This window comes from Microtus pennsylvanicus, chromosome 4 (genome assembly GCF_037038515.1).
Source record: "Microtus pennsylvanicus isolate mMicPen1 chromosome 4, mMicPen1.hap1, whole genome shotgun sequence".
NCBI classification, from domain to species: Eukaryota; Metazoa; Chordata; class Mammalia; order Rodentia; family Cricetidae; genus Microtus; species Microtus pennsylvanicus.
Window position 1 is genome coordinate 106,910,938 of NC_134582.1, and position 16,995 is coordinate 106,927,932.

At 40.0% G+C, this 16,995-nt stretch overlaps 1 protein-coding gene across 1 annotated transcript; it reads left to right on the forward strand.

Annotated features, from left to right (window-relative positions):
- Window positions 1-5,480: 5,480 nt before the first annotated feature.
- Window positions 5,481-6,422, forward strand: LOC142848270 (olfactory receptor 2B2-like). Its single transcript, XM_075970086.1, has one exon. It carries the CDS (start codon window positions 5,481-5,483, stop codon window positions 6,420-6,422), a length of 942 nt encoding a protein of 313 aa, XP_075826201.1.
- Window positions 6,423-16,995: the final 10,573 nt, after the last annotated feature.

Consider the following 16,995-nt stretch of genomic DNA (forward strand, 5'->3'; position numbering starts at 1 on the left):
CCTAAATGCCCCTCAGCCGAAGAATGGATAAGGAAAATGTGGTACATTTACACAATTGAGTCCTACACAGCTGAAAAAAATTAACATCTTAAAATTTTCAGGCAAATAGATGGAGCTAGGAAACATCATTTTGAGTGAGGTAACCCAGACCCAGAAAGATAAATAACATATGTACTCACTCATTAATGATTTTTAAACAGAAAGCAAAGAAAAATCACAATCCCAGAGAACCTAGACAACAATGAGGACCTTACGAGAGACATTATTGGATCTAATCTACATGGGAAGTAGAAAAAGACAAGATCTCCGGAGTAAATTGGAAGCATGCGGACCATGGGAGAGAGTTGAAGGGGAGGGAAAAGGCAGGGATGGGAGCAGAGAAAAATGTAGAACTCAATAAAAGTCAATTAAAAAAAAGAAAAAGAAAATTCAAAGTTAAACAAAAAGAAATGTGGATTAGTAGTTAGTCACCTATAACAATCAAATTTATAGCCGGGTGTGTTTTCAAGGTTAAACAGATAAATTTAAATAAATAGATGTTTTTCAAAGATATATAGAATAGGATTTGCCTGAAACAAAGCCTGTCACACATTTGGGATCCACAGGGATGGGCAATCATAAATGCCACCTCTTAGGGTTTTCATTCAAGGGTTGGAGAGATAGTGCCCTGGTTAGATTTTATTGTAAACTTGATGTAAATCTAGAGTCACTGTGAAAGAGAAAACTCAGCTGAGAAATTTCTCAAATAAGATTGGCCTTGGACAAGTCTGTGAGATGTTATCTTGATTGATGTTTGACACAGAGGGGCCAGTCCACTCTTAATGATACTATCCTTGGTCAGAAGAGCCAGTGTTACATGAGAAAGGAGGCTGAGAGCAAGCCAGTAAGCAGCACTCCTCCGTGATCTCTGCTTCAGTTCCTACTGCCAGGCTCCTACCTTGAGTTCCTGCCCTGATTTCTCTTGGTGATAGATTGGGACCTGTAAGTGTAAGCTGAAATAAATTCTTTTCTCCACCAGTAGAAACTTGTATTTGTTTATTAGGATCAAGAACTTGTGACTAGACAGGTCCTAGTTTCTAGGGGAGAAACTTCTTTACTCTGTTAAATGAACATAACATGAAATAAACTCCTAATGACTTATCATTGTACCCATACAGTAGTGCGTTTCTCCACCCTCATTAGAAGGGTTGCTTTTTTAAAGTAGAGGGAGACTCACAATTGGTCAAGGTCCAATAATAAGAGGTGGCAGAATGCTCAGCCCTAAATGGGACATCTGTATCACACTTTATCTGCTCAAGGCTCTGGGATCATTGCAGAAGAAAGGTTGAAATGTTTTAAGAACCCAAAGAAATGGTGTTTTCTGTATCCAGCTAAACAGTTTTACATATAAATTCACGGCGGTTCAGACAGCATGCAGAAAAGGAACGAGGCCAGACAAAATTCCCACCAGAGGAGGGAGGCAGGAACTAAGTCCCATCTCTAGCTAAAATCTGCTGCCAATTGATAGCCTCTGGAAGAGGAGAGTTAGTACTCTGTAAGGGCACAGCCCCTTGGGAGCTGGCCACCCTCTGATGAAGGTCACACATCCAGGAGTAGCATATGGGCAGCACAAATTGGACTTGATGGGTTTAAATAAGGTGAGAGAATACAGTTGAGTGGATTGGGAAGGGGAGATGGATGTGGAGGATTTGGGGAGAGGGCAAATATGATCAAAATCCATTGTGTGGAATTCTCAAAAACAAGAAAAATAAGAAAATAAATGAAAGAAATTGGTATCTTATGTCTCTTCAGAAATCCTACGAAACTCAGGTCTCCTTTAAAAACTGATGAGAATATACAGTTTTATCGTTTCAATAATATAGACTCTTTGATAGCTGGATCTGTTGTTATACATTGATCATATAGGCATCCTCTTCTCAAACCTGGCTACTCTATATCAGTTTGTCATTTTTTTTTAAATTTGGTATTTTAATGAATGTTTTTCTTCAAATTTCTTAAAAGTTTAGATTTTTCATTTTTATAATTACAAGCATTTCTTCTAAATATATCTGTCTAAAAATAAATTGAAGTGAACCTTCACATCATAAAATGAAACCACAAATATATTGTATTCTGGTTGAACTAAATAATATATTGCACATAAATTTTAAACATATTTATTTAATGGGCCACATATAATCCTCTGCTAATAGTAACTTAATTTAGAGAGAATTAACCATGAACCCATAAAGTATTCTGGAATACTGAATATAAATATATGTCTTCAAAATTTTTCTTATGTGAAATATATCATAAAAAATTAATAAGGAATTTGAAAAGATCAGTTAAATAATGGTCTCTTTCCTGGTGTGCAAATCAAATGTATGACAACGTGATTTTAGATGGCATCATAGGGAACATGAAATGAATTTTCTTCTTTCTGATAGAAGAGGACAGGACAACAAGATGTGGGGGGCACACCCCTGTAAATCCATGTCCATGTGTTGACACACCCCTGTAATCTCAACACTTGGAACACTGAGGCAGGAGGATCTTGAGCTTTAGGATGACCTGGGGTATATGAAACAGACTCTGACTCAAAAAACAAAACCAAAAACAAAAATAAAAAAAAATAACAACAGTAAAGGAATGACTTTAGAGAAGTCATTGAATCACAGTTTACAAGTGTCAATAAATCCCTGTTGGGAACAAAATCGGATTTTAGTTATTAAGATTTTGTTGCTGTTGTTGTTCCCATCATCACTTCTGTCATGTTATAAAGTTAAGGATTTGGTCCCTGGAGAGTGGCTCCTCCTGAACCACACATGAAAGAGTGCCAACCCTTCACAGCTCTCCTCCTGTCTCCCATTGCACCAGGGGTTTGCTGAGGCCCTGGTGAATCCTATAAAGGAAGCAGCTGTGTTGGGATTTTTACCAGAGGCCAAAACCAGTATTTGGCTGGAAATGCATTTTTCCTCATTTTTGTAAAATCAATCAGAAAATATCTCGTTAAAAATAATGATTAGCTCACCGAAGTGTACTGGACACGACTCCGGTACCACACTTTCTGGGCATCACCGGTGCATCTGCTCTCCATCCACTGCACTCTGACTGGAGACCTCGGGACGCCCAGCAAGCAGAACTAGAACTTCAGTTGGCCTCAGCTGAATGAGTGGATGACTATGTAGCAGACAGAAGCGCCATTGTGCTTGTGCCACTTTAATTACTTCTGTTATAATGCCAGACGTTATGAAAGGCAAAATGAATTTTTCTGTCTCTCACGCTTAAATTAGAGGTAAGTAGAATATATAAGAAATTACTAAATAGACTCACATTGGAATTTGAGCATTAGGAGACATTTGTGATCTCAGTAGGGGACCATGGCCTCCAGAGCAGGTCGGCTTTCCCTTCTGTTGGCTGCTCAAGCAGATCTGGGATCCCAAGAAGCAAGCTAAGCTAGAGGAGCAAATAATCCCAGGCTTCTGCCTTCAGAACTCAGCTTTTCTAAAGGGTAAACTTTAAGTAGATCCTTCCCTTATTAGCTGTGTGGGGGAAAGACTCCTATGGTTTATCTACATAATTCAGAAAAAAATATTTGAAAGACCCTCTCATAAGGATATGAGATACTTTGGGGAAACATCAAATAACAAGATGTCATCCTGTGATATGTGAGCAAGTCTGAGGAGAGTCTGGGATACATGAGACCACACCTCAAAAATATAAAACTATCTTGAGGTACTAAGAAAATGGCTCAGCAGATAAATACACAGATAAATAAATCACAGAGGTTTGAGGACCTGAGTTCAAAACCACAGGAACCACATTAGACTGAGCACAGGGTGCACAGGGTTCTGTTCAGAACCCCAGCATTTCTAGCAAGACAAGAGACAAAGAGGAGGATCAAATCAGCCAGCTTGTCATATGCAACATGAACAACAGGAGAGAAATTCTGCCGCAACTAACGTGCCCTCTGACCTTCATATATGTGCTATAGTTTGGGTGTGTGCAAACTCGCACAAACCAGCATGCACACAAACAAGCGCACTCAAAAATACACTGAAACACTATTTCATATCTTATATTTATGAACACTTAAACGATGAGGGGAACTAAATGTGTTACAACAAGTGGAGAACAAAACCAACCCCCATTGCCAACATTTTAATGACTGTAGATTAAAGTGTAAAAATATATTCTCATATTGGGAAAATAAATTTGAAAGCTTAGTTTTTATGGAGATTTCTTTGGGATACATTTTTTTTGTCTTTGTTTTGTTGAGACAGGTTTTCTCTGTAGCTTTGGAGCCTGTCCTGAAGCTAGCTCTTGTAGACCAGGCTGGCCTCGAACTCACAGAGATCCGCCTGTCTCTGCCTCCCAAGTGCTGGGACTAAAGGCGTGCGCCACCACCATCTGGCTGGGATACATTCTCTTTAGATGTTGGAGTTGTTATATCACTGCTTCCAAGATAGTTAGGTATCTTGGATACTAACCACCCAGAGTATCCAATTCTCTGACATCTGTGGCCCAACACCTGAGCTTCTGTGGACCAGGTACTGTGAACAGTTTACACAAAAGATAACATCCGTACTTAGAATACGCTTTTTTGGCCCCTGGGGTTGAAGCTGACTGTGAGGATTATAACATAACCACTTGCATGCTTACCCATTTAGAAAGGAACACTGTAGAAACTCCAAGTGACTCTTTCGAGCACTTCCGGCCCTCTGTCAGTGTGGATGCTTTGAGCTCACTCTTCCATTCCCTCCCAGAGTTAGGCTGAGTGGGAGCACCTGTGACTCTCAACAGGCCAGAAAATGCATCTGTGTCCTCACCTTACAGATGAGGACCCTAAGATCAGAGCACAAGACGCAGTGAAACTAGTTCCCGAAGGGCAGATGAGCCAGGCCCGCCAGCCTCACTGTCACAGCAGCTAACAGTACCTGTGGATTCTGTGACACAGCATTGGAGGATGAGTCTCCTGACACCGTGTCTGAAAACTTACGAGGTCGATGCCATAATTAATGTCTGCACTTATTTTAGAGAATGGCAGAAATAGTGGGGAAATAAGGTTTACATAATTCTAACAAATGCCTGCATCCAGACACTCTCACTGATTCTGGGAAGAAATTTAAGTGAATTTAAACAACAGGAGCAATATCTCTGTCCCCCCCCAACAGCACACACCCAGGTAGAAAAGCCCCAGAACAACCGTCCACAGGACAGGCAAACACAGAGGAGAAGCTCTGTGACTGTAGAAACGGAAACTGTGCTGCAAACTTGAAATCGCTGTGTTAAAAACTGTTAGCAATCCATGAACACCTGTGGAAGGTTAGACAGACGCTTAACCTTTTATCAACACGGTTTTCACACTAACAGGATCAGTTTGGAAAGGCAGGAAATGCTCTGGCATCGTCACTTCATATCTAAGTGATGCTGTCAATAAACATGTTCACGGGCTTACTAACCCTTTGTGTTCCAGGGACCCGGAGACTGCACCATTTACCATGACTCTGGCGAATGAGAGCATCTCAGGGGAGTTCATTCTCTTAGGGTTCTCAGATCGGCCATGGCTGGAGCTGCCACTCTTTGTGGTGTTTCTGGTGTCCTATATCCTGACCATCTTTGGGAATATGACGATAATTCTGGTGTCCCGCCTGGATTCCAAACTCCACACCCCCATGTACTTTTTCCTCACGAACCTGTCCCTGCTGGACCTGTGCTACACCACGAGCACTGTGCCCCAGATGCTCGTCAACATCTGCAGCTCCCGGAAGGTGATCAGCTATGGAGGCTGTGTGGTCCAGCTTTTCATTTTCCTGGCCTTGGGTTGCACGGAATGCTTTCTCCTGGGCGTCATGTCCTTCGACAGGTTTGTAGCCATCTGTCGGCCTCTCCATTACTCAGTCATCATGCACCAAAGGCGCTGCCTGCAGTTGGCGGCTGCGTGTTGGATCAGTGGCTTCAGCAACTCAGTATTGCAGTCCACATGGACCCTTCAGATGCCACGGTGTGGCCATAAGAAAGTGGATCACTTCCTCTGTGAGATCCCTGCCCTGCTCAAACTGTCATGTGTGGATACCACAACTATTGAAGCTGAACAATTTTTCATAAGTGTTGTCTTCCTTTTAATACCATTGATTCTCATCCTAATATCATATATTTTTATTGTCCAAGCAGTGTTGAGGATCAGGTCAGCTGAAGGTCGGCGAAAGGCATTTGGGACATGTGGCTCCCACCTAATTGTGGTGGTGCTGTTTTATGGTACTGCCATCTACATGTATCTGCAGCCGCCGTCCCCTGCCTCCAAGGACAGAGGGAAAATGGTGTCCCTCTTTTATGGGATCATCACACCCATGCTGAACCCCCTCATCTACACACTTAGGAACAAAGAGGTAAAGGGAGCTTTTAAGAGATTGGTGGCCAGGGTCTTCTTGGCCACAAAATAAGGAATACAGATGATAGGCCTATTGATATAAGGTTTCAAAACCTGATAAATTATACTGCTCTTTTGTCTTTTGAACTATTAATAAAATCTTGTTGACAGAAACCGATATTAGTGTTCTGCTGCCTAGATATATTTAATTCCCAAGTCCTGGGAAGTGACCTTTTAAGATCCTCTAAATCTGCTAACATTGAAAGCTTCACATTTTCAAACCTTATACCATTTTTCTTCTTAGTGAAGATTCTTAGCCATCTCTGGGGCTAAAATATATGTTTTTGGATCTTTTCCATAATAATAATATTTTATTACATATGAATATTCTCATCTACCTGCAAAAAATTAGAACTCTAGTATTTTTCAGACAGTTGTAGATCTAGCATAAGTCTGTAAAACCGTCTGTGGCTTCTTCTCCCTAATCAGAAGTACATAGTTTCAGACAGAGCAAAATTCCACACTGCTTAAGAAACAGCACTATATTAAAAATACAATAATAATTTCATTTTCATCAGGTCCCCAATTCTTTTACTTTTATAGCTTCTACTTCTCTTAACGTCTTATTCTTTTCCATCTGCAAAAAAAGCTAATCAGAAGAAATACACTTTATAAAGTAAACTTATTTCAGTCAATGCACAAGTACTTATAGTTTTTATATTAATGTGATAACGTGATGTTGATGAGTGATGCATAAATCAGACTGAACCTATCCCAAATGTGTGCTATGTAAACATTCAAGTTCCTTTCTGAGCTTTTTGTAGTACACAGCATGAAATCATTGTCTTCAGTCTCCCTAGTGTGCAACCCCACCCTAAAACATCTTACTCTTGTCTAACTGTAGCTTAGCTTCCATTGGTCACTACCGTGTTTGGTAACCAATGTTCTACTCTTTATTTCTTTTTTTTTAAGATTTATTTATTTATTATGTATAACACATTCTGCCTCGATGTATGCCCGCACGCCAGAGGAGGGTGCCAGATCTCAGCACAGATGGTTGTGAGCCACCATGTGGTTGCTGGGAATTGAACTCAGGACCTCTGGAAGAGCAGCCAGTGCTCTTAACCTCTGAGCCATCTCTCCAGCCCCTACTCTTTATTTCTTAAGGCCAGTGTTTTGTATTCCACAAGTGGAGTGGTGCATTGCCTATCATAGGTGTCTGGGCCATTTCACTCAGCATAACACTCTCCAGTTTTAACTGTTGCAAGAAGGCTTTTATTCCTTTCACAGTCACGTAACACTCCATTATGTATACTGAAATAGATTATGCTGCTTTTTCTTTCTTCTCTCTCTCTCTCCCTCTTATTAAAGACAGGGTTTGTCTGTGTAGCCCTGGCTGGTCTTGAACGTGCTCGGTAGACTAGGCTGGTTTCGAACTCACAGAGATCCTCCTACCTCTGTCTCCTGAGTGTTGCTGCATTTTCTTTAACAGCCATCACTGATGGACATCCTGCTGCTTTTATCTCCTGTATTGTAAGTAGTGTTACAGTGGGCAAGTGAATACAAATGGCTATTCTCTCTGTTCAATGTCCAGTAGTGAAATTTCCGGGTCATATGTTAGCTCCCTTTTCATTCTTCATTGACCTTCAAACTGTTTTCTATAATGTCTTGCTTACTTAAACTTTGTTCTGTAACAGTTTTTATTTTTCCCTACACCTTCACTGATGTCGGATTTCCTTCTGTATGCTGTGATTACCATTAATGAATAAAGAAAACTGGCTTGGCCTTATAGGGTAGGCTAAAGCTAGGTGGGGAAAATTAAACTGAATGCTGGGAGAAAGACAGCAGAGTTTGGAGAAGCTATGAAGCCGCTGCCAGAGATAGACATGCCAAAACTTTGCTGAAAAGCCACTGCCACATGGCAATATACAGATTAATGGAGATAGGTTAAATTAATATTTAAGAGTTAGCCAATAAGAAGCTAGGGCTAATGGGAAATAATATAGTTTCTGTGTGATTATTTCAGGACTGGGCAGCTGGGAACTAACTAGCGGCCTTCCTACAACACCTCTGCAGTCTTACCTTTTTTGATAATACCCAGTCTTTTCTCACTATGGCTTTTATTTGCATTTCCCTGATGATCAATGACTTTAAATGAAATATATTTGCTATTTTATGTCTTCTTTGTGAAATGCCTGTTTAGCTCTATTATCTATTTTTATTAATTTTTTAAAAATTTGTTCTATACATTTTTACATATTTAGAAATGCTCAATGATGTTATATTATAGTTATTCTAAATTTAGAACCTATGTTTTAAAGATTTTATCTATTTATTGTTTTTATGAGACAGGGTTTCACTGTAGCTTTGGAGCCTGTCCTAGGACTAGCTCTTGTAGATCAGGCTGGCCTCGAACTCATAGAGATCCGCCTGCCTCTGCCTACTGAGTTCTGGGATTAAAGATGTGCACCACCACCACCACTCAGCCTGATTTTATCTCTTTTTAGAAACTAAAATATATTTACATCCTTTCACACCTTCCTTTCTCTCCTTTCAATTTGTCCCATGTCCCTCACCCAATCCTCTCTTAAATTGATAAGCCTATCTTTTCTTCGTTGAGATATATAGATAGATAGATATAACTGACCACTTACTTAATAATGAATAACCAATTAGGGAGCTGACCCTTGGGGAAAACTAATTCTTCCCCTTCAGCATTGCTCATTTGCCTGTTGTTTTTTGTTTAGAGGGAGGGCCTCTGAGCCTTCACCATTCCACTTTAGTATGTCCATTGGTATTGTCCTCGTTCAAGCAGACATACTGTTGGGCTAGCATGGGTGAAGCAGCCCTGTCTTTTCTAGGTGTCACAGTCTTATATCAGATACCTGGTAGTCTGGCTTATAGACTTTCCACCACCTCTTCATCAATGTTCCTGAGCCTTAAGTCCAGGAGTTGTATTATAAATAGACCTATTGGGCTGTATACCCCAGGACCAACTGTTCTCTGCATTTTGAACAATTATGGCTTTCTATAATGGTTTCTGTCTGTTACAAAGAGAAGCTTTTGATGAGGAGTGAAAGCTACATTTATCTATATATAATGAGAAGCATGCAGAATGTTTTTATGAATTATGCCAGGTTTGTAAAGTAGCAGTAGTAGATTATCTTTTAAGATCCATGACCTCCTGATCATGGGTTTTTGGCTACATTTGCAGTACCAGGCATGATTTCTATCCTGTGGAGCAAGAATTAAGTCCAATCAGAGAGCCTTGGTTACCACCAAGGTATAACTGCCACTGTCATACCCTCAGTGAGATCTTGCCAAGCTAGTAATCATTATATTTTATAGGCTTCACAGTTGGGTGGGACTGTGGGTTACTTCCTTCCTTGGGACCTTGTATAACACCCTTCATCACTATGAAAGCTCATCCTCAGGGAGGAGGCTTTCAGGCCAGAACCAGCTCAGATCCTCTGAATTCTGAGTCTGAAGTGCACGTTATCTTCAGCAAAAGGGACTCACCTTCTGTCTGAGAAGCAATCAAGGGCAACAGCAATATTCTGTATTGTACTTCTTGACTTCCTTAACCAACAACTTGCAAAGGGGTTATCGTGCATGTATTGGGTTTTTTGTTAGCTTTAGCATTTGGAGGGAACATTGTCAGCCCTGATGGCATAAGTTCATTTAATCTATATATGTATTTGTATATACATACATTTGTATGTATTGTATGCAATTTTAGGTAAATAAAAATATAACTTTATGACTTTTTTATACATCCTTAGTATAATTTTCCCCTCTTGCCTCCCTCTCTTATAAAGACAGTTAAATCCCCAGACCCTGGGTTTTCCATTTCCCCTTCATAGCACTTGTGCCCTGCTGTCCCCTCTCTAGCATTCATTCTCTTCCCTGCCCCCTACTGTGGTACCTTTTTACTTCCCTTGTCTCTACAGTTATTCAAGGCTATACTCATAGCTTTCTCATCTGGAAACCACAGACAACAGAGAATATGTGCTTGTCTTTCTGGGTCTGGACCACCTCACTCAATATTAATAATTGATAATAATAATATAATATATAATAATTTCTAGTTCCATCTGGGAGTAAACTAAGCAAGTGAATGAAAGACCTCACAATGAAAACTTCAACTCTCTGAAGAAAAAGATTGAGGAAGACACTAGAAAATGGAAAGATATCCCATATCATGGAAAGCAGAGATAATATTGTGAAATGACCATTCTATCAAAAGCTTCTTATAGCTTCAATGCAGTCCTAATCAAAATCCCCATCTCTTTCTTACAGAAATAGGAAAAAGGCTGTCCTAAAATTCACCTGGATCCTGAATAGCCTAAGTAAAGCTGAGCAAAAGGACAATGCTGGGGAGGGGGTTACTATTCTAGATTTCTAGATAGATCACAGAGCCATGGCATTAAAAACAGTATGGTACTAGCACAAACCTGGACCTATAGACTAATGGGACAAAACAGAAATCTCAAACTGCAGTACCCATAGCTACACTTATCTACTATTTGACCAAGATGCCAAACATGTTTTATACACTGGGGAAAATATAGCATTTTCAACAAATGATATTAGGAAAACTGTATGTCCATATATAGAAGAATGAAATTAGATCCATATCTGGCACCCTGCACAAAAATCAATTCCAAGTGGATCAAAAAACCCCACGGTAAAACTTAAAATGCTGAAGATGTTAGAAGAAAACATAGGCAGTACTCTTCAAGATATAAGTGTAGGAAAAGACTTTCTGAATTAGCCTAGAAATTAAGATCACAACTGAAAAATGGAACCTCATGAGACAAAGAGTCTTCTGTACTGTCAAGGAAATAATCAATTGAGTGACGATTATGCCCACAAAGTGGGAGAAAAATCTTTGCCGGTTGTACTTCCGACAGAAGAAGAAGATCCAGAATATATAAAGAACCCAAAATACAGTAAAAAAAAAAAAAATGCAACTAACCCATTCAAAACATGAACTTTGAACTTTAACAGAGAATTCTCAAAGGAAGAATTAAAATTGCTAAGAAATAACATAAAAATGTTCAGCACCCTTAGCAATTAGAAAAATGCAAATTAAAACATTTTGAGATGCTACCTTCTTAATTGATAAGATCAAGAAAACAACTCACAACAAATGCTGGTGAGGATATGGGGGAAGGGGAGTCCTCGTTCATTGGTGGTGGGACAGCAAACAGTGCAGACACAATGGAAATCAGTATTGAGAATTCTCAAAAAGCTAAAATAAAAATAAATTTCCCGTTTGACCCAGCTATACCACTCCTTGGCTTATACCCAAAGGACTCGACATCAAATACTACAGATATTTGCTCAGCCATGTTTGTTGCTGCCATATACACACTAGGTTGGAAATGGAGACAACTGATCTTCAACTGATGAATGGATAATAAAAAATATAGTACATATACATCATGTAATATATTTTTTAATTTTTTTAGTGGCTCCCAGGAGCCCAAGGCGATGTCCCCAGTTAGTTCCTTGGGCAGCTGAGGATAGGGAACCTGAAATGACCCTATCCTAGAGCAATACTGACAAATATCTTGCATATCATCCTAGAACTTTCATCTGGTGATGGATGGAGATAGAGACAGAGACCCACACTGGAGCACTGGACTGAGCTCCCAAGGTCCCAATGAGGAGCAGAAGGAGGGAGAAGATGAGCAAGGAAGTCAGGACCACGAGGGGTGCACCCACCCACTGAGACAGTGGGGCTGATCTATTGGGAGCTCACCAAGCTGGACTATGACTGAAAAAGCATGGGATAAAACCGGACTCTCTGAACATGGCGAACAATAAGGGCTGATGAGAAGCCAAGGACAATGGCACGGGGTTTTGATCCTACTTCATGTTCTGGCTTTGTGGGAGCCTAGCCAGTTTGGATGTTCACCTTCCTAGACATGGACGGAGGTGGGAGGACCTTGGACTTTCCACAGGGCAGGGAACCCTGACTGCTCTTTGGACTGGAGAGGGAGGGGGAGAGGAGTGGGGGAAGGGGGAGAAGGGTGGGAGGAGGGGGAGGGAAATGGGAGGCTCGGAGGAGGCGGAAACTTTTTTTCCTTTTCTCAATTAAAAAAAAAGAAAAAACATCATGTAATATTATTTGGCTATAAAAAAATAAAATCCAAGCTTTTAAAATATAGCTGTGCACATATTTTACATCAACAAATACATATACACATATATGTATTATGAATGTATGTACTTTTTTGGGGGGTTTGAGGCAGGGTTTCTCTGTAGCTTTTAGAGCCTGTCCTGGAACTAGCTCTTGTAGACCAGGCTGGCCTCAAACTCACAGAGATCTGCCTGTTTGTGCCTCCCGAGTGCTGGGATTAAAGGCATGTGCCATTACCGCCCGACTGTATATACTTTTTTTAAAGCATTGTAAGAAATTAGGGCTGACCTTACATTTCTTTGTTAGTGATAATTGTAACTTTTCATCTGGGTATGTGTAGACGCACTTGTGGGCGTGCATGTGAGCTTCTATATGTTCATTTGCATGCAGAGAATTTGACATTGAGTTTCCTTCTCTGTTGTGGCTCCTCGTTTTCTCAAAACAGGGACTCTTGATAGAGCTGGAGTTCACCAGCTTTGTAGACAGGCCAGCTAGCAAGCCTTGGGGATCCTCCTTTCTCTGCCCCATCCTCTCCATCACCAGGGTTGCATGTGCATGGAGCCACCCCCGAGTTTTTTACTTGGGTAGCAAGGATTCAAACCCATAAAATAAAGAGAAAATTGTTAGAAGCTGGAGCAAGAGATGACTCAGGGCATACAGGGACCCCAATACCCATGTAAACCCAGATGCAGTAGTGTGTGTCTGTATCCCAGTGTTCTTATTGTGCAAGATGTTATGGGATCTCTGGAAGCGTATGGATTTTGAGTGAGTTGTAGGCTAAGTGTGAACAAAAGAATGGTGAAATGGGAAAAAATAAAAGCAAAGATTGTTTTGAATTGTTTTCTGGCTAACCATTTTTGTGCTTCCATTGTTTCTGCCCCTGTGGAACTCATTTTCTTCATTTCTCAGAGGGACTCATTATCTCAAAAAATTCTTGAGAGCATCAAATTCTGTAGGTTTTCTTCCAAGTTTCCACAAGAAAATGCTTAAGTAAGACATTAGCACAAGCCACTGGCTGAATCTAAATGTGGGGTGGCTGGCGTGTGCCAGCAAGTTGAAAAGCAGAGTTCCTGAGAATCACTTTAATTGCTCACCTTTGTACTCAGTTCTGGCTGACAACAAAAACAGTAGATACTGTCTCTAAATAGATATAGTAATATTGTGTCTAGTCAAAAATAGTCCATCCTCATCAGTATAGTGGGGCTAAAGTCAAATTCCACTACTTTAATAATGTTTATATTTAAGATAAAGTATCTAGCATGGTAATTATCATGTGTCTATTTCTATTTCACAAAAGTACCCAGAAATGATCAGTGACGTCAGTATGTTCCTAGTAATGATGATCACAATTTAGATATATCTTATGTACACTGCACACTTACGCATGACACACTCTTGTGTATCCACTAATATGTCAGGAAGAAATGTGAAATTTATCTCCCATACAAGTCACTGACAGCTAAGTACAGAATACATGCTTGAGATTTGCATTCGTTCCTGTGTTATTTATTTCTGACCGTAACATACAATAAAGTGAGCGGACACAGCCATGTATTGCTTTTAACCTACATGGATTAACTTGCTTTCTGAACTGAAGTTATCAGTCAGGTCATAACCAGTTTATGTCAAATTACAAATATGGGAGTGAAATTATTTTAACGTTTTTGTGTTAATTTTAAATATCAAATGGAATTGTTTTCTCTTTTAAAGTCATTCTCCTTTATGGCAGACCTGTTCCAAATAAAAAGTAGTCCACTAAATTTGTCGATATGGCTCCTAAAACTGCATAGAACATTAACTAAATAAATTGGTGAAGATAATTAAATAACAGTTCTTTTTTTTAATCGCACGACTGAGCACACTGTCCAGGCTATTATCACAGGAGGAAAATGACACAACCCTGTAGCCTTGTGCTTCTTTTTCTTGACTCTAGGTTTCATTCTGGACCAAAATGGGGAGGTCACTTCCTGTGCCTAATGCTCATTATTAACTGTCAGCCTTGATCAAAATGGACTCCACCAGGAAGACTTGGTTCTCTCCCTCTCTTCTCCCCCTCTCCCTCTCATTCCCTCCCCCTCCTTCTCCCTCTCTCTCTCACATACACACCACATACACCACACCACACCATACACACACATGCATACACACCACACCACACACATACAAACACACACACACACACACACACAGAGAGAGAGAGAGCAAATTTCAAAGAGGGAGAGAATGTGCTGGAAATAGTAGTATTCCCTATGAGACCATACACTCTCCCAATTCTTGTTAGCAATAATTAGCTAAGGGAATTTGGCTGGGGGTGTTAGGCATCCCCCACAGAGTGAGGCAGGAAGTAACCAATCCTAGATTAACTCTGACACCCATAAGATATTCTTACTTGCTAGATGTGAGTGCTGAGATTCTTACGCACCACCCACCTATGCTAGTGGTCATCCCAAGCTGCCCTATCTCTGGCTCCTCATATGGGGTTGGGAGGCTGTAGATGGGCTTCATGTTACAGCGTGGGTGGAGTGATCCTGGTGTGCTCACCAACATTTTTTCTTTACCCAGGCCGATTCCACTACACTAGGTCCTATTGTCCCTTGATTTAGCCGCTTTCTCATAGACTTTCTAAAGTCATCCTTTCTACTCTCCTTGTCCACCCTTTGGTAATCCCACTTGACTTCCAAGTGAAGTCCCAGGAAAGAGAACAAGCTGTGGACATGGCATTTCTGAGGGTGCCATTAAATTTGGTAAGTTATTGATCCTGTGACCTAGGTCTATAAATGATCAGATGTTTGAGAAGCTCAGGCTGTGGTCAGATCAGTATGCTCATTTCCAGAGACTCTATCATATGTTAAAAGTTATGGTTAAACATAATTCATTCTGTGTTGAGACTGGAGAAAGTTTTGTGAGTGCTTTGCTTTAGTGGAGTTGTTCTTTCCAAAATAAACTTAGAAAACATTGGAACGTACTAAATTGTAAGGATGTCTATCCTAAGGATAGAGATACTGATTCTAATCCTGTATCATGTGAGACCTCTCAGTAAGGAATGCTGAGTGATGCTGTGACATTGAACTTCAACATGGACAACCTGTAAAGAGAACACAAGATGTCCTTACTGGGTCTTACAGCTTTGTGACCACTGCATGCACAGAGTGAGCAGTGGGCTAACTCTGAAACACCCGTGTCATTCTTACTCCACGACTTCTTAGTTCAACTCCTCTGAACCATCAAACAATAAACTCCATGCTGGTACCTGGCAAGGTAATTAGATTGCAGCTGACATGAGAGCATTATTTGATTTTTTTTTAGAATATGTAAAATTTAAATGATCTGGCCAGGGATTTAGAAATCACAAAACAGGTAAACGTTTGTACTCTTTTTCAGAACGATGGAAAACTATTTAAATTCTAAAACTCACAAACTGTATTACCAAAGCTAAATAGTTAGTGTAGTGTCCCTTGTGAAGGATTGGCCATGTTTCTGCTTAAAGTCGTTCATTTAGGTTCAAGTAAGGAGAGACACACACATATTTAAAATAAAATTTTAGACCAATAAAAGATGTAGGCATTGGCTGTTTAAAGTATGAAATGTAAAGAAGCAATTGTCCCCCAGGGAAGGCTGGGTAAAGAACAGAAGTTACTGAGCCAATGAATCAGAATGGAGCACTGATGACTGTACTTATATTTGAATGATCTCTGGTTGGATTAAGAGGAAAAGAAAGGAACCAGGATTTGTGTTCTGTTGTACAATCAATAAACAAGTGCATGCGTGAATGTGACAGGAAACTTCTAAGAACAGTAGCCACAGAATAAAGCCATTGACAGTCCCAGTCAGTCTCTCCAGACACCCATGTCTTCATTAGCCTTATTCTGCAGAGTACCGAGGGCACAGTGCTCAATATTAACACAACAGGTAAATTTAATTGCGTATCTCATTTCCTGAAAAAATATGATATATATTTTATATCTTGTCTTTGCCAAGATAGCTACTGACCTTGCTGAATTTAGAAGCAAGGTTCTTTATTAAACTTGATCTAATAAGTCAAAACACCTGAGATGACGTCTCAACATTACAACTCAAGTTTTGCTGTGTGCATATTTAGCATGATCGTTTGTGGCTTGAGTCCTTACTGACAGGATGATTATGGGATAAAACTGAAGGAAATCATATGTGCTAGCCATATGAGTCAAGACTGGTCATTTGATTATTGTCTTGGCCTCAGTGGCTTAATCAGCCCTGTTGAATAATCACACGACTGATCCCTTGGCAAGAATGAGAAAATGAAGTGAGCTTGATTACATCCAATAGTTAACATTAGTGCCCAGTTCAAAACAGCTAAGTAGTATTGGTCCCATTATTTTTTAAATGGCATATAACTCATTATTTATTTTCTGTTATATTTTAAGTTGTTTAAAATGTAAAGAGAATTTACAAAGACTAACAGAAAAGATACACTCATTCTACCATTCAAACTTAGCTGCTCTTCCCTTTTAGCTATTAG

Excerpts from the sequence above, each read along its gene's own strand:
- LOC142848270 (XM_075970086.1), top strand. The coding sequence starts at position 5,481 with ATGACTCTGGCGAATGAGAGCATCTCAGGGGAGTTCATTCTCTTAGGG.